The sequence below is a fragment of the Salmo salar genome, chromosome 18 (assembly GCF_965601325.2).
Source record: "Salmo salar chromosome 18, fSalSal1, whole genome shotgun sequence".
NCBI lineage: Eukaryota > Metazoa > Chordata > Actinopteri > Salmoniformes > Salmonidae > Salmo > Salmo salar.
The window spans coordinates 69140926-69161580 of record NC_138308.1 but is presented as its reverse complement, the minus strand read 5'-3'; the positions used below and the strand labels follow the sequence as shown (position 1 = coordinate 69161580).

The 20655-nt window shown below is 45.3% G+C and overlaps 1 protein-coding gene across 2 annotated transcripts in view; it reads left to right on the top strand.

The window, feature by feature from the left end:
- Positions 1-20655, top strand: part of LOC106577504 (ankyrin-2) — a 262877-nt gene that overhangs the window by 77728 nt on the left and 164494 nt on the right. Inside the window, exon 1 of one of the 2 annotated variants that reach the window (XM_082965072.1) lies at positions 1478-1741. The exons of the other annotated variant lie outside the window; for it this stretch is intronic. Within the exon in view, the coding sequence (XP_082821198.1) occupies positions 1655-1741 (87 nt within the window). The 5' untranslated portion in view covers positions 1478-1654. Of the gene's footprint in view, positions 1-1477; positions 1742-20655 lie in introns of those variants that run through there. 2 annotated transcript variants of the gene reach the window in all.

The following is a 20655-nucleotide window of genomic DNA, read 5'->3' as shown; positions in this document are numbered from 1 at the left end:
CTGTGTGTGTGTGTGTGTGTGTGTGTGTGTGTGTGTGTGTGTGTGTGTGTGTGTGTGTGTGTGTGTGTGTGTGTGTGTGTGTGTGTGTTGGCACCAGAGAGGCTTGGGCTGGTTCATCTGTGCACCATATAATGTACTAAACTCTTAAACCTCCCCTGTAATTAGTGTTAGCATTAGGCTAATGTGGAATATGTGGGACCCGGTCACCTACAGTATCATGTACCTTTAGTGTACTGTATAGCTGACATGCATTTCCCTTTGTAGGTTAATAAGCTGCCATCCGGCCCAGTTGTATACCTCACCAGAAAGGGATGAGTTATGAGTTATGACTAACATGTATATCTGGCCTCCAGCATGGTCACCTCACATGGCCAACTATAGGAGCTGTCACTGGGGGTGATTACTGGTGACAGCGGGGAGAGAGGGGGCGGGGGAGAGAGGGTGTCTGGAGCGAAGTCACCAGACTGGAGCAGGAAGAGTCTGGAATCACATCCCGGAATGCTGGTTTTTGGAAGCGATGAGTGGAATATAGGAGAGGAGGTGTGGGGTGGAGAGAGAGAGAGAGAGAGAGGCGAGAGAGTGAGAGAGAGACAGGGAGAGGGAGGATCAGGGAGGGAAAAGGAGAGAGACAAAGATAGGGGAGAGGGGTTGGAGATTGAGGGAGAGAGGAAAGGAGAGAGGAAGACATAGAGAAAGATAGAGAGAGAGAGGAGATAAAGAGCGCTGCCTGGGTGTAGTCACTTTCCCCACATTTCCGTCTCGTTTTTGCACAAATCTCTCTTGATCTCCAAATCATGAATTTGTGAGGGAGGGATGAATTAGCGAAGAGACAGGAGGGGGCTCTCATCTCCATTAATGTGATGCTGTTTCAATAGCGGTGCCTCCTGGTCATCGCCCAAGGCAATCATTAGGACATAGAGAATCTGTTTTCAAAGGCACCAATAAAACCTAGATTGTGTTTAGGGAGGGGTTGGGGTATACACAGATTTAAGACGTACACTTTGAAAACCAAGACAACGGAAGACTGGGTTTTATTTAGGGAAGTGACGAGGATAAGGTTGCGATACTGTATGTTGATTGTAATAGTGTCTCTGTTTGTGGCATTCATGAGTCGTTTTAAAAGCACGGTTGCTTGTTAAAACCAGCTACATATAGCAGAAAAAAACCAACATTAATATGGCTTTGTTGGCCCTACTCTATGCTGCATTGTACTAGTTTAGCCCCATTGGGTTCCCCCATCTACATTGTCGTTGTTATGAAAAAAAGGTAGAATCTAGAAGCAAATTGAGTAATGGTGCGTGACTGGTTGAAATCTGGTTCGCCAGCACACACTCTTCAGAAAAACATTGGTGGCATCCACTGCCATAGCAACACAATTGTGCTTCCCCCCTCCCTCCCTTCTCGCTCTCTTGCCCCCCCCTCCTCCCTCCCTCTCTTTCTCTCTCTCTCTCGGTCTACCACACCCCCTTCGCTAGCTGGTCGTTACACAGTCACTGTGGACTACTGAAGAGTGCGGGTAGGTTGGGTAGAGCTCTGTTTGTTGGGAAGAGCTGAAGAGCGCTACTTGAGTGGTTTTCACTGGAGGACAAAAATAGAGAAAGAAAGAAAAAGTGGACAAGAAAGTGAGCGAGTGTGGTTGGATTGGTGGGAGAGGATGAACGAGGACTCTCAGTCCCACTACCAGATGGATGCCGGGGATAGGCTCAACGGGCTTGGCCAGCGGAGGAGGAAACCCAAAAAGGTAAATAAAGACATGTGTTTCCATGGGCAACTTGGACAGCTTTTTGGCCTGGTTAGCTTGTTAGCATTCATGCTGGATTAACACTTGAGCTCCAGCGGCTGGAAGGTCCAGGGGGAGGTTGAGGTCTGTCAAGCTGGCTCCGGAGCTCCGCTTGTGGGAAGCAGCTACTGCTTGCAGCTCCTGTCCCTGGTGGCTGGGGCAGTTGGCTGGTGGGAGCGCAGGGCTACTCGGCTGCTGTGTCTGGCCGCGCTCTGCTTTGAGCAGGCAGCAGGCGCATTAGGAGGATGTCGGGAGAAATGTGTGGTGTGTGTGTGAGTGGTTGGTTCAAGCTCCATTGATGGGCTTGATTTGTGCTGATGCGCGCTCTGGATACTGTGTGTGTCTGTGTGTGTGGCTGGTCTCTCCTGCAGAAAAGCTGTTGGAAAAGTATTGATACGGGTTTTCTCTCTGTTTTTTTGCTGCCTTATCCCCCTAGGAGCCTTCTCTCCCTTCTCTCTCTTCTCTCTCTTCTCTCCTCTCTCTAGGGTTGGGTGATATGGCCAAAATATTATACCACGGTATTTGTTTTTGTTTTTTGACAGTATTTGACGGTATTTTATTTTTTGAGTGATAAAAGTGTTTTATGAGTAGTGCGTGACCCTGGGGTGGCAATATACATTCTAAGTGATTTCAATGGGTCTCTCTACATTCAGATTTCTTTTATACTGTTCAATTCAACTTCAACCAACAATCATTTTCAGCAATTTCTGCATTTCCTGCACTCATTTGCGATCATTTCCACACTGCCACATAGGGCTGCACGATATGGGCAAAAAATTGTAGGCCTTATTTTTAACCAAATATTGCGATTGCAATTTCATTTAGATCAAAACACTTCAACTGTTGGACGCATGGAAAAATAATGATTATTCTAATTCTATAGTTAGAAGATAATAGTGGGCACTTTGAATACAGTGCTGTTTGACATGACAACGAATGAAAATGCCAGGGAGGAGTTACTCAAGTATAAAACTATAAAAATGGACGTTGGCGTATCACATTTACCAACCAAAACATTCAAATACCGTTATTGAAAGTAAAGTAAAAAGCCAAACCGGTGCATGCATCAATACTGGTATATAGTAAAATACACTATACCGCCCAGCCCTACCTCTCTCTCTCTCTCTCTCTCTCTCTCTCTCTCTTCTCTCTCTCTCTCTCTCTCAGCTAACTGTTTCATATGGTTTCATCCTTCCTCCCTGCTGTGAAGAAGCTAACTTTATGAAGGGAGATGGCTTCATGGAGAATAGTTATATTATTAGCATCTTCTCTCTTCCTCATGGCTACTATCTTTCACCCATTAGTTGGTTTATTAAAGAGGAATGGTCTCTGTCTCTCTCTCTCTCTCTGTCTCTCTCTCTCTGTGTCTCTCTGTCTCTCTCTCTGTGTCTCTCTCTCTCTCCCTCCCCCCCTCTCTCTCTCTCTCTCTCTCTGTGTCTCTCTCTCTCTCTCGCTCTCCCTCTCTCCAGATGTAGGATCTTCATTTGAGCCAGTTTGCTACAGCAGGAAAATATTCCTGCAGCAACAGGAAATGGGAATTAGTATGTGGATTATATTAATGGACATTTTTATAAGGGGTTGATAAAAAATTTTGTTACGGTAAATCAAGTCTGACATTTTAAAGTGGAAATTACAAACTTTGAAGCCATTTTAAACCTTGAATAAACTACAAGTTTGCATTTCCTGCTGTGCAGGAAAATTCTCAGCAACAAAAGAGTGATCAAATTAAGATCCTACATCGGTATCTCTATTTCTCTCTCTATCTCTCTCTCACACACACACACACACACACACACACACACACACACCCCCCCCCCCCCCCTCTCTCTCTCTTGCTCTCCCTATCTCTCTCTCCGTCTCTGCTGTAGCTCAGGCTTACACCCACAGGCTAGAGGATGGACCGGAGGGGGAAAAAAGCCCTTTTTAAAGGAGCTACATGGATTTTATGTGGAGTGAAAACGGGTGGTGGTTTTGGAATCACATTAAAGCTGAATGTATAACATTTGGTTCCAGGTTTTTTTCCCTTCTCTGTGGAACTCAGGTAGTTGGAGGATTAGGAATCAATTTTAAATTATTGATACACTCCCTCTCCCCCTCTCCCCCTCTTTGTCCCTCCATCTCCTCCTCCTTCTCCCCTCTCCATCTCTCCCTCCCTCCCTCCCTCCCTCCCTCCCTCCATCCCTCCCAGCGGTACTTATCGGAAGTTGACGTCACTGTCACCACAGTTGTATAGCATAGTGAGTTCTTGGCTCACCTGTGTTGATGCCTTTGAAGTACACTACTCTAATCTCATCTTTTCATTTCTCCAATTACAGCTTTACCTTCTGATTGATTTCCTGTCTTTGAAATGCCCTTGCTGGCCTAAAGCCCTGGGAACTGTACAATAGCACGCTCACACACACACACACACACACACACACACACACACACACACACACACACACACACACACACACACACACACACACACACACACACACACACACACACACACACACACGCTGTATGCTGATGAAGGTTGGTGTCCTGTTCTGATGAGTACAGTGTGAGCTCAGGGTCTGGCTGGCTTCCTGCTGTCCTACTCCTGTACTGCTGTATCAGTGGATTGTTTCAGTGGAAAGAAACAACGCTCAGGGATTTTCACCCCTGTTCGTCCCTGTGTCTATAAACAGACACTCATATGCTTCTTTTAATATCAGGATTATGGTTAGAAAATGAATGTGTTTGTTTTCAAGAGGGTAGCAAGTCAACACTGTGATCTCCAGTCTATGTCACTCTGTTACCCCCTACTCTCTCTGATCGACTTGTCAATCAGAATTAAGTAAACATAGCTAATACATCGACTGAAGATATCATTTATTTTCAAAATCTCATCCTAAACAATATAACTAAGATCCGAGGGTAGAAATTTACATTTTACATTTACATTACATTTAAGTCATTTAGCAGACGCTCTTACCCAGAGCGACTTACAAAATGGTGCATTCACCTTATGATATCCAGTGGAACAACCACTTTACAATAGTGCATCTAAATATTTTAAGGGGGGGGGTTAGAAGGATTACTTTATCCTATCCTAGGTATTCCTTAAAGAGGTGGGGTTTCAGGTGTCTCCGGAAGGTGGTGATTGACTCCGCTGTCCTGGCGTCGTGAGGGAGCTTGTTCCACCATTGGGGTGCCAGAGCAGCGAACAGTTTTGACTGAGCTGAGCGGGAACTGTGCTTCCTCAGAGGTAGGGGGGCCAGCAGGCCAGTGGTGGATGAACGCAGTGCCCTTGTTTGGGTGTAGGGCCTGATCAGAGCCTGAAGGTATGGAGGTGCCGTTCCCTTCACAGCTCCGTAGGCAATCACCATGGTCTTGTAGCGGATGCGAGCTTCAACTGGAAGCCAGTGGAGAGAGCGGAGGAGCGGGGTGACGTGAGAGAACTTGGGAAGGTTGAACACCAGACGGGCTGCGGCGTTCTGGATGAGTTGTAGGGGTTTAATGGCACAGGCAGGGAGCCCATCCAACAGCGAGTTGCAGTAATCCAGACGGGAGATGACAAGTGCCTGGATTAGGACCTGCGCCGCTTCCTGTGTGAGGCAGGGTCGTACTCTGCGAATGTTGTGGAGCATGAACCTACAGGATCGGGTCACCGCCTTGATGTTAGTGGAGAACGACAGGGTGTTGTCCAGGATCACGCCAAGGTTCTTAGCACTCTGGGAGGAGGACACAAGGGAGTTGTCAACCGTGATGGCGAGATCATGGAACGGGCAGTCCTTCCCCGGGAGGAAGAGCAGCTCCGTCTTGCCGAGGTTCAGCTTGAGCTGGTGATCCGTCATCCACACTGATATGTCTGACAGACATGCAGAGATGCGATTCGCCGCCTGGTTATCAGAAGGGGGAAAGGAGAAGATTAATTGTGTGTCGTCTGCATAGCAATGATAGGAGAGATGAAATGAATGATATTAATAATAAACGGAGTCTAATTAGCTACCTGATTGGCTCAGTGTCACCAGCTATCCAGGTGCATGGAGCCAATAGCAGACGTAGCCTCGGGGCATCATCACTATCAAAGCAGTGTTAACAGCTGCTGTGAAGTCTATCTGAGAGCTAGTGTAAGCAATCTTCCTCAGATATCTCACTTAAAGCAAGTATCTTATGATATAGGGCCCTGAGTTTTTCCTGACCATGTGAACTGACCAGGAAAGGTGACATGCACAAGAAAAAGTCATAGCCCTTTCTATTAGATTTGAATCTAATATAAACAAATAACAACAAAGATGGCACCAGATACAAAGCCAATCATAATAAATATGGACTCCCGTGGTTGGAAATTGGAAAGTGAGATACAGTGGCTTGCGAAAGTATTCACCCCCTTGGCATTTTTCCTATTTTGTTGCCTTACAACCTGGAATTAAAATAGATTTTTGGGGGGGTTTGTATCATTTGATTTACACAACATGCCTACCACTTTGAAGATGCAAAATATTTTTTATTGTGAAACAAACAAGAAATTAGACAAAATAATGTAAAACTTGAGCGAGCATAACTATTCACCCCCACCCCTCCCAAGTCAATACTTTGTAGAGCCACCTTTTGCAGCAATTACAGCTGCAAGTCACTTGGGGTATGTCTCTGTAAGCTTGGCACATCTAGCCACTGGGATGTTTGCCCATTCTTCAAGGCAAAACTATTCCAGCTCCTTCAAGTTGGATGGGTTCCGCTGGTGTACAACAATCTTTAAGTCATACCACAGATTCTCAATTGGATTGACGTCTGGGCTTTGACTAGGCCATTCCAAGACATTTAAATGTTTTCCCTTAAACCACTTGAGCGTTGCTTTAGCAGTATGCTGAGTGTCATTGTCCTGCTGGAAGGTGAACCTCAGTCCCAGTCTCTATTCTCTGGAAGACTGAAACAGGTTTCCCTCAAGAATTTCCCTGTATTTAGTGCCATCCATCATTCCTTCAATTCTGACCAGTTTCCCAGTCCCTGCTGATGAAAAACATTCTCACAGCATGATGCTGCCACCACCATGCTTCACTGTGGGGATGATATTCTCAGGGTGATGAGAGTTGTTGTGTTTGCGCCAGACATAGTGTTTTCCTTGATGGCCAAAAAGCTAAATTGTAGTCTCATCTGACCAGAGTACCTTCTGCCATATGTTTTGGGAGTCTCCCACATGCCTTTTGGCGAACACCAAACGTGTTTGCTTATTTTTTTCTTTAAGCGATTGCTTTTTTCTGTCCACTCTTCCGTAAAGCCCAGCTCTGTGGAGTGTGTGGATTAAAGTGGTTCTATGGACAGATACTCCAATCTCCGCTGTGGAGCTTTGCAGCTCCTTCAGGGTTATCTTTGGTCTCTTTGTTGCCTCTCTGATTAATGCCCTCCTTGCCTGGTCTGTGAGTTTTGGTGGACTGCCCTCTCTTGGCAGGTTTGTTGTGGTGCCATATTCTTTCAATTTTTTTATAATGGATTTAATAGTGCTCCGTGGGATGTTCAAAGTTTCTGATATTTTTTTATAACCCAACCCTGATATGTACTTCTCCACAAAATTTTGTCCCTGACCTGTTCAAAATAAAATAAAATGTTATTTGTCACATACACATCGTTAGCAGATGTTAATGCGAATGTAGTGAACTGCTTATGCTTCTAGTTCCGACAGTGCAGTAATATCTAACAAGTAATCTGACAATTCCCCAACAACTACCTAATACAAACAAATCTAAAGGGGTGAATGAGAATATGTACATGTAAGTATATGGATGAGCGATAGCCGAGTGGCATAGGCAAGGTGCAATAAATTGTATAAAATACAGTATAGACATGTGATATGAGTAATGTAAGATATGTAAACATTATTAAAGTGGCATTATTTAGAGTGGCATTGTTTAAAGTGACTAGTGATCCATTTATTAAAGTGGCCAGTGATTTGGTCTCAATGTAGGCAGCAGGCTCTCTGAGTTAGTGATTACTGTTTAGCAGTCTGATGGCCTTAAGATAGAAGCTGTTTGGAGAGCTCCTTGGTCTTCATGGTGCCACTTGCTTGGTGGTGCCCCTTGCTTAGTGGTGTTGCAGACTCTGGGGCCTTTCAGAACAGGTGTATATATACTGAGATCATGTGACAGATCATGCGACACTTAGATTGCACACAGGTGGACTTTATTTAACTTATTATGTGACTTCTGAAGGTAATTGGCTGCACCAGATCTTATTTAGGGGCTTCATAGCAAAGGGGGTGAATACCTATGCATTCACGACTTTTCCGTTTTTAATTTTTTTAGATTTTTTTTAAACAAGTAATTTTTTTTCATTTCACTTCACCAATTTGGACTATTTTGTGTATGTCTGTTACATGAAATCCAAATAAAAATCTATTTAAATTACAGGTTGTAATGCAACAAAATAGGAAAAACACCAAAGGGTATGAATACTTTTGCAAGGCACTGTATCGCAGAGTTGGCGCAACGACTGCCCTCGCAGAATTACTGGGTTGCTTGAGTGTCCGCTTTGTTTTGCAGCGGAATAACTCTCCGGACAATTTGATGGCATGATACGGAGGATGGGCCTCACAGAACTAACTGCCTTCAGGTGTTCTTGTTCACCGCTCATCTTCACCGGTTAAAAGCAGTGAAGAGAAAGTGATGGTTTTCTTTAGTCTCTATATGCTCTCTGTGTTCAGTTGTCTGCAACTCTACAACCTTACTGCCTCCATTGTAAAGAGCAATACAAAATGATTATGCTCCATTGGCCTGTAACGAGCCCCCATGTACGTGTGTGTGTGTTTGTGACTCAGTAGCCTCGTCGATGAATCGAAAACGGGAAGCCTTGGGAAGCTCATCGCAGAAAAATAGTTAGTGGTTGGGACCCGGTGTAAATCAGTGACGCTTCGCAACATGCCAAACCAATCAAATGCCTTGCTTTGGCGGAGCTCCAATAGTGCTCACTAGATTAGTGTCGTAGGTACAACAGTGCGTGAGGGTGGCTGGGAAATCTATTTTGTGTATACAGCCCACTTCTGGCAAAACAGAATTCCCTTTTTCCTACAGCGTTTCTTCCATTGTTTGCAATGTTGCAAGCTAGCATACGGAACAAAATGTGTCCTTCCCGGTCTGAAAACAGTGACGAACATAACACCAAACGGACATGTGGGGGTAGTGTTCTTGAAATGCTCCCAGCGGACCATTCAAACAGTTTTTGCAATACAAAATGATCCAGACGCCAAAGTAGGCATGACAGCGACGTGATTTTGGAGGTATGGCAATGCAAGACCAGTGACTTCCTGTTTGGGGTTCTCTCTTGTTGTGTCCTCGCTGTCGAAAGCCTGATAGCTGAAGCAGGGTTAGGAGTTAGGAGCTTTGACTCCAGACTAACATTGATGAGACGATGGCATCAGTTCAACAGCTTCTCTGTGTGTGACAGAAAATGTTGGAGTTGTAAATTGGATAGTAGTGATAAAGGTGTATGTGTGTTTGCATGCGTGTGTTTCTCCATTGACCCTCCCACGCGGTCTCTCTTCAGAACCTCCGGGCAACAAAAACACAGATGGGCGATAGCAAATACACTCGGGCATCACCATGGCAACCATGAACCATAATGCCACAAAGGTCCCTTTGCTAATGGCATGTCATATGCTCTACAAAGGCCAGTTTCGAAGTGCAATTAGTACATTATAGTGGTCATTGTTTTGTTGATTGGGGTCCTGTTTTCAAGGTTCCCCATTTATGTAGATTCACGTTCTCCTTACCTCAACAGATGTACACAGACATGGTCACTACAGACACTAACCAAGAATTGAAATTACCGCGCTTTAACAATTAACAGTACATACCTTAAAGTAAATTGAACTCAAGCAAAGCAAACCAACATGAATTCTTCTGTCTATGGTGTAGGAGGCAGATTGGCATTGTTGCTGCTGCTAGGCAGGGCGGGGCTGTTTCCTGGATAGCTAAAATTCCCTCAGTGGATGTGGTCCTGCATTGATTGGAGATGGAGGGAAGGAGAGAGGGATTGGTGAGAGAGAAATAAAGGAGGGAATTTCATTATATACAATAAACGGATACCCAGATACCAATATGTGTAGTGGGAAAGAAAAATAATTAAACAATCATTTTTGGCAGTGTGTGTGTGTGTGTGTGTGTGTGTGTGTGTGTGTGTGTGTGTGTGTGTGTGTGTGTGTGTGTGTGTGGGGGGGGGGGGGGGGGGCGCACGCTCGCTCATCTGTTTGTCTGGAATATTCTCTTGTTCAATCAAATGTGAGGATCTAGCATTAGCACTCTGCCCCGCCCCGCTCTCCTTCTCTCCCTCTCTCATCTAGCCACAAACATCCCTCGTACCTCCAGCTCAGCAGAGGGATGCTACCGTCTATTGACAGAGAGAGGGGAAAAAGAGAGAGAGGCAGAGAAAGAGAGAGGGAAGAAAGGGTAAAGTAAAGGTAAGAAGAATCAACATGCAGACAGACAGAAAACAGATGAAGATATGATGAAGAGAATGAGAGCGAGAAAGAGTGTGAGCCGTTGGGCGGGGAGGGTCTCCCGCTCTGTTTACTCTCTGTCTGCTTCGGGGGGGGGGGGGGGCTGGTGGAGGCTGCCAGGATGTGTGGTTTACGAGAGGTCTTGAAGTATAATAAAGACCATCAATCTCTCTGCTCCATAGAGTACCCGGTGACCGAGCCCATCATAACAGCCTATCACTGAGGGAAGTGGGACAGTGTTGTTTTTAAAGTGCTGCTTCATCAGCTAGCTTTGTTCTCCAACTCTGTGATTATGGACACAAAAAGCTGTGCTGCTGCACATTGATAAGTGATACCTGAATCATATTTGGCAGCTCACTAGCTCATTAGCTAAATATGTCATGGTTACGGGGTATCAATGGGACTGTGAATAATACACAGCAGAGATTGGGTTCAATTTCACCTCAATACATTTTCCCATTAAGAATGAAAAGGCTACCTCTGAATCCTGGCTTTCAAGTCATTTGAATTGAGCAGTGTTTTTTTTCTCCATTCTATTTATATTCATGTGAAGTTAGATCAGCAGAGATTGACCCCATCTAAAGTGGACACACTACAGTGGTCCAAGCGTTGACAGAGGTTGCATCCCAAATGACACAGTATTTTGACCCAGGGCCCATGGGGTCAAAACAAGTGCACTATATAGGGAATAGGGTGCCATTTTGAACTCAGCCAGAGAATGACATCCATAAAGCGACGCTTGTGTGCCGTAGCTACTAGCAAGGCTAAATATGAAAGTGCTTACATTGACCTTTAATGAGCGCTTTGCTTTCCTCCTGACTATGATGCTGACAGTGTGACCAGTCAGCCAAGCGTTAATTATGGATGAGGGGGATCTATCCACTAGTAATGCCTGGGGAACCAGCGGTGCTGCTCCAGATCGATTTAGGTTCTCTGGTTCAGGTGACGTTCGGCGTTTTGGACCGAAGCTACTGGGAGGTACTGGTCAAAATGCTGAGGACTGTAAGAGTGCTGGGACCTGTTTGTGTCCTTGAAGGTGAACACGATTTAGTTGAGATGAGTTGGTTCCCCTCTTATGAAGCATAAATGAAGCTCTCACGAAGCTGTTTTCAGAGGGTTGGTAGTGTGTTTTGTGTGTGCGCACATGTCTGTGTGCGTGGGTGCATGTTTATTTTCTGTGAATGTTCGTGTGTGTGTGTTTTCTGTGAATGTTCATGTGTGTGTTTTCTGTGAATGTTCATGTGTATGTGTGCATATGTGTGTGTGTGGGGGGGGGGGTTAATGTGTAACGTTAATGTGTGTGTATTGTTCTCTCTCGCTCTCTCTCTCTCTGTGGGTGGTTTAACCCAGAAGCAGTATTTTCGTTGACCTCTGCTCCTCATATATCGTCACTGTGGCAGGTTAATTTGGTAACCACTGTTTGCATCTTTCTCTCTCTCTTCTCTCCCTCTCTCTCTCTGTAGCTATTTCTATCCTCCTTTGTTCTCATACCCTCTCTCCCTCACATTCTCTCTTTCTTTGTTTCCCTCTCTCTCTCTCTGTAATTCCATTATCACTCCCCATCCGTTTCCCTGTTGCTACTTCTGTATTGCTTTATTTCTCTCTGTCGTGTTACCACTCCATTTCTCAATCTGTCTCTCCCTCTCTCTCTCCCTCCCTCTCTCTCCCTCTCTCTCTCATTATCTTCCGACCCTCTCTAGCTACTCCTCCATCTTTTCTTCATATGGTTATGCCTCTGTTTTGAACTCGTGTCTCCAGTCTCTCCGTCCTGTTCCCATGGCAAGTTTACTCTCGTCACGTTCCAGATAGTTCCATCAAGAGTAGTCATACGCTCCTCAGGAGGGAGGGCTTGAGACAAGGATCCTGTCATAACTTACACTGGTTGGAAGGATATGAAGAGTTTCTTTCCAAAACGCTATATATCCATTTTCAGAAATGTTGGTAAATTAGCTTTTATTTTTTTCCGAAATTATAAAGGTATTTGGTGGGTTTTTTCACTATCTCATCCAACTTGATCTCTTTATTTCACTTCGGAGTTTGCCATACTTAGCTGATTTTTGACCTATTAATTCTGCGTGGTTACAGGGTTAAAACACAAACAACTCTCAATGGGTTAAGTTTAGGTTTTAATTACGAGGGGTTAAGGTTAGGGTTAGGCTTAAAACAAAATAATAAAAAATAATGTGCCGTTTCCAAAGTATCATCAAGTACTCTTCCTGCTTGCTAAAGAATTGTGAACTGCGTGGCGCAGTGGTCTAAGCAGTGCTAAAATAAACACATTTTCATACGCATCTAAAATCTATAAATACAATTCCTGAGGAAAAAACACATGTCAAAAATTGGTCAAAAATTGGAAGAGTTTGCTTAATGTTGTTGCTTCAACCTCTGACCCACAGCGCGCGCACACACACACACACACACACACACACACACACACACACACCTCCTCAGGACATCACTACAGCACAATTACATCTTGAAATAGTAATGCGTGTGTGTGTGTGTGTGTGTGTGTGTGTGTGTGTGTGTGTGTGTGTGTGTGTGTGTGGCTTAAAATCCTAATCCTGAAAGCACATACAATCCCATTTAGGGTTGTCACGATACCACAATACCTGATTGTCCTTGGCAAAAAGGAAAACACAAAGCAGACTAAACTCTTTGTGTATGTCAAATATTGTGTGCTAAGAAACATGAGATTCTGGGTGACAACATAAGGCTGCTTGTTTCCAACATTAGGACTGTTTTCCTCAGGAAATTTTGTCTGCTTCATGTTTTGTTTCCTTGCCACGATACATCTGAGTATGGTGACAACCCTAATCCCATTAACTCGACCAGATCTAAGTGTGCGGGTGTAATTTCAGCTGAATAGCCGTGTGTAAGTGGGTTTTCTTATTTTCTTGCCCCTCATTTCCTGGTAAATAAAGTATGCCTTTATGGGACTGAGTACTCTGGAGGAGCTCCCAATAGAACAGAAAAAGGCAGGCGAAATTAGACTGCAGTCAAAGCCCATCTCACTGGGTTGTAACTCACCCTTATGTGTGGGTGTATACATCCAAAATGACTTACAGTGCCGGGCTGTGTGAGTGTGTGTGGGTTTTTTTCTCTGTGTGTGCCCTAAAGCGTATCACCCAGGTTTTATCCGCTGTGCCCTGGCCATTATTGAGATATATGGCGGCACCACTGTGAAAAACGGCATAGAGAAATGCACAAGAGTGCCATCATACAGTAACTCAATTCAGGTTCCCCCACTCCCCGTTATGTGATGGGCCAATACGGATTTTGTTGGATGCATTGAGCGCTCTCTCTCTCTCTCTCTCTCTGTCTATATTCTCTCACTGAGCTGCATGGGTATTCATACAATTTATGGAGAGTGTTTTCCAGAGTGGGATTCCATTCTCCTGAATGATTCAGAGGCTTTCCTTTTTCCATATTAAATGAGCAACAATCTCCTCAGAGCCTTTGCAAAACACTCGGGGTCCTTACAGATCTAGGATCAGCTAACCTTACCCAATATTCGGACCTTATTTATAAGATCATTGTTTAGACAAACCTCCATCCAGACATTCAATGGGAAAAATGAAAGACGGATGAAATAAATCCTAATTGTTTCATCTTCAAATAGATGAAATGAACCATCATTTGTTCTTCTGAAAACAGAGCCATTAGGCGGTCTGCTGTTTGCCATTTCTCCTCGGGCTTGTAACACACAGTTGGATAACACACAGTGTGTGTGTGTGTGTGTTTGTGTGTGTCTGTGTGTCTGTGAGTGAGAGTGTGCCTCTTTCTCCCTTTCCAGTTCATATTATTCCATTACAGAACATCCTCAGGGCTACTACTGCACAGATGCATTCACAGACTCGAGTAGAAGCAGAAGATGTACTTATGGTATAGATCTCGTAGACCTATATTTAATGAAATTCCAAGGCAACTGTTTTGATCGATCCCTACATACCTTGTGGAGGGATTTAGTGTGGGTCATAAAGCTGGTCTGGCCTGTTGATATGGCACCAGGTCATATATCCATCCTGTCCCTCTCATTACTCCACAGAAAACATTACTGGAGCCTCTCCAGTGTTCCTTGGAAAATTTGAAATCCTGGCTCGGATTATGGACGTGCCGTAGTTAAAATGAGATCAGGACAGGAGTGTGAGGGCATGTCAGGGGAGAGGTGAGGTGAGGTGGTGTGCATGTCAGGGGTGAGGTGGGGTGTATGGCAGGGGGGAGGGGGGTGAGGTGGGGTGGGGTGTATGGCAGGGGAGAGGTGAGGTGCATGTCAGGGGAGAGGTGAGGTGAGGTGGGGTGGGGTGTATGGTAGGGGAGAGGTAAGGTTGGGTGTATGGCAGGGGAGAGGTACGGTTGGGTGTATGGCAGGAGAGAGGTGAGGTGAGGTGTATGGTAGGGGTGAGGTGGGGTGTATGGCGGGGAGAGGTGAGGTAGGGTGTATGGTAGGGGTGAGGTGAGGTGGGGTGTATGGCAGGGGAGAGGTGAGGTGGGGTGTATGGCAGGGGAGAGGTAAGGATGGGTGTATGGCAGGAGAGAGGTGAGGTGGGGTGTATGGTAGGGGAGAGGTGAGGTGGGGTGTATGGCAGGAGAGAGGTGAGGTGGGGTGTATGGTAGGGGAGAGGTGAGGTGGGGTGTATGGTAGGGGAGAGGTAAGGTTGGGTGTATGGCAGGAGAGAGGTGAGGTGGGGTGTATGGTAGGGGAGAGGTGAGGTCGGGTGTATGGCGGGGAGAGGTGAGGTGTATGGTAGGGGTGAGGTGGAAGGTATGGCGGGGAGAGGTGAGGTGTATGGTAGGGGTGAGGTGGGAGGTAGGGCAGGGGAGAGGTGAGGTGGGGTGTATGGCAGGGGAGAGGTAAGGTTTGGTGTATGGTAGGGGTGAGGGGGGGGGTGTATGGCAGGGGAGAGGTAAGGTTGGGTGTATGGCAGGGGAGAGGTAAGGTTTGGTGTATGGTAGGGGTGAGGGGGGGTGTATGGCAGGGGAAAGGTGAGGTTGGGTGTATGGCAGGGGAGAGGTAAGGTTGGGTGTATGGCAGGAGAGAGGTGAGGTGGGGTGTATGGTAGGGGAGAGGTGGGGTGTATGGCGGGGTGAGGTGGGGTGTATGGTAGGGGAGAGGTGAGGTGAGGTGGGGTGTATGGCAGGGGAGAGGTGAGGTGGGGTGTATGGCAGGGGAGAGGTGTGGTGGGGTGTATGGCAGGGGAGAGGTGTGGTGGGGTGTATGGGAGGGGAGAGGTGAGGTGGGGTGTATGGCAGGGGAGAGTGAAAGTAAGTCTGAATTGACTTCCTCAGAAAACAAACCTTTTTCATTGGCTGTTTCATTCAACAGCTATTGAGTAAAAAGCAAATACTTGCGCTACAATTAAAGGGATATTGTGTGTTGAGATTGTTAATACAATACTATTGAGTGACAAAAGTTTAGTGGGCTACACTGACAATGTACTTTTTTAATTTTTATGAAATGGAATACCATTTATGTGTATGAACCTGTGAAGGATATTTATGAATAGGTAGCTTGATTTGACTGGGGGACTTGATTGGAGTTGTGACTGATTTGGACAATATTGTGTAAAATGAATATTTATTGATTATAAGTCAGTTTGGGTGAATTATCACTAGGGCTTGATGTAGGCCTATGCTGTATGGGCTAAACTGTGTTAGAGGTGGGACGGAAAGCATAAAGAACAAAAGAAAGACAGGGTAGAGACATGGAGGTGGGGATGGGTAGGAGTGTGTGGTGTTCGGGAAGGGGGGGATGAATTTTAGCTCAGTCAAGTTGAAGAAGATGTAAAGAAAGAGTGGAAGAGGGTAGGAGAGGAGTAAGGGAGGTGGTCTTCATTTTCAGCGGAGCGTTGACATCAGTAGCTAGCAGCCTCCGCTCCAAATCAGGTCGTACACTCACTGTTTGATCTGTCGACAAGGAGAGAGCACAGCCAGGGTAGACTGAGAGCACGTTTAACACACACACTTTTCCACGCCCGTAGTGAATTTGTGTTGTTCTCTCTTTCTCTCACGCTCTATTTCTATTTCGACACACATCTCTGTCTCTGTTCTGCCACAACACTATAGTTTTCACTCTCTCTTCTTCCCTAATCGGCAGAGGGGCATTCAGACGATGACGAGGCCTCTAACCAGACAAAGATGCATTCGTACTCACACGCTCACGGTTCACGCCGGTGTCTCCACTGTCATTTTAAGGTCAACGACCTCTGATATGTCACAGGGTCTGTCTCTCTCGATCCTCCCCTTTCTCTCTCTCTCCCTCTGCCTTCCCCCACTGACTGCCTATTAGTACACAGATGGCCTTGGTGACATTTTACCCTGCTTATCTCCTCCTGCTCATCTCCCAGTTCTTTCCAGTAATGCTTCAACATGTGATGCTCAGAGCAGCTCTCAACTGAGATGGAGACATTTTGTTAAATCGTTTCTCCTTCTGTGAGGATAGAATGTGAGAATATGATTGACAGCTGTGAGAACATATGGCTGCTCAGTACTGTGAAACGGGGGAGGGATTGATAACTTTTCATCCAATGGGGGGAACGCGTTGACGTCCCTAGGGCTGACAGAGTTCCGATCTAACCAATAGCAACAGTTACCCAGCATGTTGCAGTTCTCACACATGGGCACCCCGCTAACAAACCATCTGTCCAATCAGAAAGGACTTAATCACTCATGCCTGTTCAAGTTCAGTTTTTTTAATTAAATGTCATATCGGGATTGAACTGACATTTCTTATAACAGTCTGATAGCCCTCACTGAGAGAATCTGATGTTTGTGATTGCCTTGCATGTCGAGGAAATGGACGGAGGAGACATTGACAATCACACGCATTCCACCCCAACACCAATCACAGTGGGTCTACTTACAGCCGCTTGAGCCCTGCTTGTTCCTGGTTTCACTGTGCCTGGTTTCACTGTGCCTGGTTGCATTGTTCCTGGTTGCACTGTGCCTGGTTGCATTGTGCCTGGTTGCACTGTGCCTGGTTGCATTGTGCCTGGTTGCATTGTGCCTGGTTGCATTGTGCCTGGTTGCGTTGTGCCTGGTTGTGCTGTGCCTGGTTGCATTGTGCCTGGTTGCATTGTGCCTGGTTGCATTGTGCCTGGTTGCATTGTGCCTGGTTGCACTGTGCCTGGTTGCATTGTGCCTGGTTGCATTGTGCCTGGTTTCACTGTGCCTGGTTGCGCTGTGCCTGGTTGCGCTGTGCCTGGTTGCATTGTGCCTGGTTGCACTGTGCCTGGTTGCATTGTGCCTGGTTTCACTGTGCCTGGTTGCACTGTGCCTGGTTGCATTGTGCCTGGTTGCATTGTGCCTGGTTGCGTTGTGCCTGGTTGCACTGTGCCTGGTTGCATTGTTCCTGGTTGCACTGTGCCTGGTTGCATTGTGCCTGGTTTCACTGTGCCTGGTTGCGTTGTGCCTGGTTGCGCTGTGCCTGGTTGCGCTGTGCCTGGTTGCGTTGTGCCTGGTTGCGTTGTGCCTGGTTGCATTGTGCCTGGTTTCACTGTGCCTGGTTTCACTGTGCCTGGTTTCACTGTGCCTGGTTTCACTGTGCCTGGTTTCACTGTGCCTGGTTTCACTGTGCCTGGTTGCATTGTTCCTGGTTGCACTGTGCCTGGTTACACTCATGCTGTTCAGGGAACTATGTACATTGTGTAAGCAGCACTTAGGCCTGACTCAGTAGGAGTGATGATCTATAATCAGATCCCCCCCCTATTCATACATTATAATCTAAAAGGCAAAGCTGGTCCCAGATCAGCACTCCTACTCTGAGACGCTTTATGAATATGGGCCCTGTGCTCCACCGTGGCAGTATCAGTCAGTGCTAGGGATTACCATGGGTATCCGGGATCCCCTCTTCACACCCCCAAACAAATGACAAGACCAGGGACATTTTGTTTTTCTTCCCCAATGCCAGCACTAATGCAGGCCCTTTATAACATGTGCTGCATCAGATTAGCAACAAATATAATAGTACATTTTCCAAACAGGTTATCATGGAAGCCTTTATCCTAGTGTATTTACGTCACACAAAGTAACCAGTAAATTCAAAAAGTGCATGGATAAATGACACAGTTAATAAACACTTCAGGAAACCCCTACAGTAGGCATTTAGCCTATAAAAGAATGTGTGCTGTCTTTGAGCTGTCATTGTGAATCTTCAGACAGGCACACATTTGATAGGCCTACAGTGCATTCGGGAAGTATTCAGACCCATTGACTTCTTCCACATTTTGTTACGTTACAGCCGTATTCTAAAATGGATTAAAACAATTTTTTTATCCTCAATCTATAAGTAATACCCCAAAATGACAAAGCAATAACAGGCTTTTAGAAATTTTTGCAAATAAATAAAAAATATTACATTTACATAAGTATTCAGACCCTTTGTTGAAGCACCTTTGACAGCGATTGTTCTTCTGGAAGGTTCTCCCATCTCCACAGAGGAACTTTGTTAGAGCTTTGTTAGAGTGACCATCGGGTTCTTGGTCACCTTCCTGACTAAGGCTCTCCTCTCCCGATTGCTCAGTTTGGCCAGGTGACCAGCTCTAGAAAGAGTCTTAGTGGTTCCAAACTTCTTCCATTTAAGTATTATGGAGGCCACTGTGTCCTTGGTGACCTTCAATGCTGCAGACATTTTTTGGTTTCCTTCCCCAGATCTGTGCCCCGACAAAATCCTGTCTCAGAGCTTTACGGACAATTCCTTCGACCTCATGGCTTGGTTTTTCTCTGCCATGCACTGTCAACTGTGGAACCTTATATAGACATGTGTGTGCCTTTTCAAATCATGTCCAAACAATTGAATTTACCACAGATGGACTCCAATCAAGTTGTAGAAACATCTCAAGGGTGATCAAAGGAAACATGATGCACCTGAGCTCAATTACAAGCCTCATAGCAAAGGGTCTGAATACCTATGTAAATAAGGTATTTATGTTTTTTATATTTAACAAATCTGCAAAAATGTCAAATCTGTTTTCGCTTTGTCCTTATGGGGTATTGTGTGTAGATTTAATGAGGATTTTTTTTTTTTTTAATCCATTTTAGAATAAGGCTGTAACGTAACAAAATGTGGAAAAAGTCAAAGGATCTGAATACTTTCCAAATGCACTGTATGCACAATTCACTACATAGGCATCTCTGTCACAGACATGAAGTCTGTTACCAATTATATCTTCTTCTGTCCCAGAGCCTAGGCTATTTTCCAATCGTCCTAATCCTACTGAAACCCAAAATCCTGACTCCTGTCACATGACAATTCCTAGCTTTATTCTATAATCCATAGGTTGCATTATCAAAGCAAGTCCCTCGCCTATGGTTGTTAAAATAGCGCAATATTATATTCCCCCCCCACTTCTCTGCACTGTCTCGTACATGCTGCCCATATGAGAGCTTCGGTAGAGAATGTGATCAACAAACGGTATGAGAGTAAATATTTGTATTTTTTTTAAACAGAGTTGGTCCACGTTAAGATATCTTTCCACTCTTCATCTCCCCATTATTCATGAGCTGATCTGCTGTCTGCATAATCATCAACAAAATGTTGCCAAATATAGGAGATATTCTGTCATTTGTTGAAGGAGGTTATCTAGCAAGCTTAGCAACTTTGGTCATTTGATTTTTGTTTGTTACAAAGTTTGAATGATTGGTCAACACTACTCGGAGTGTGCTCTGTGTGTCCTGAGTGCGCTCTGTGTTGAGATTGCCTACTGCTGAAATGCGCTGGCGATCAAAGATAGTTAATCTATCATTACCAAATATCAGTTTAATTTGCTCTGAATTGTTTACATAGTGGCACAGCCAAGCCGACAAGGTGACGCAGAGCCCCTGTTATTTGGGGAGAACCCAACCCTGGCATAGTGACTATGTCCTGGTTTTAAACACTTTAAATGGGAACTTTTCCCAGCATTTCCCGCGATTGAAACTTGGTAGATTGCTGGAGAAATATGAATCCATAGTCAGTGGCTATGACCTTCGTAATGACCAAAGGCTGGACTTGTGGAGTGGCTTTCATTTCCTGTCCTCCATGCCTTTAGAACAGCTTGGCTTAGTGTGACTTCCTCAATGAGTAACCTTTATGTAGACCCTTTATAGAAGCCTACTAGGAATAGGCGACAGATCATCGGAAGCTATGCATTGCTAGAAAGGTCTAAATAGGACAGAGGGGCACTCCGAGATATGTGGCCTACTAGAATGGCATCAAAATCTATTCTATTACGTCTGATTTCTTTTCTGTTGTTTTCTATTGCATTCTATTCTATTCCAATAGAGCCAGCTCCACTATATACACAAAAGTATGTGGACACCCCTTCAAATTAGTGGATTCGGCTATTTCAGCCACACCCGTTGCTGACAGGTGTATAAAATCGAGCACACAGCCATAGACAAAAATTGGCAGTAGAATGGCCTTACTGAAGAGCTCAGTGAC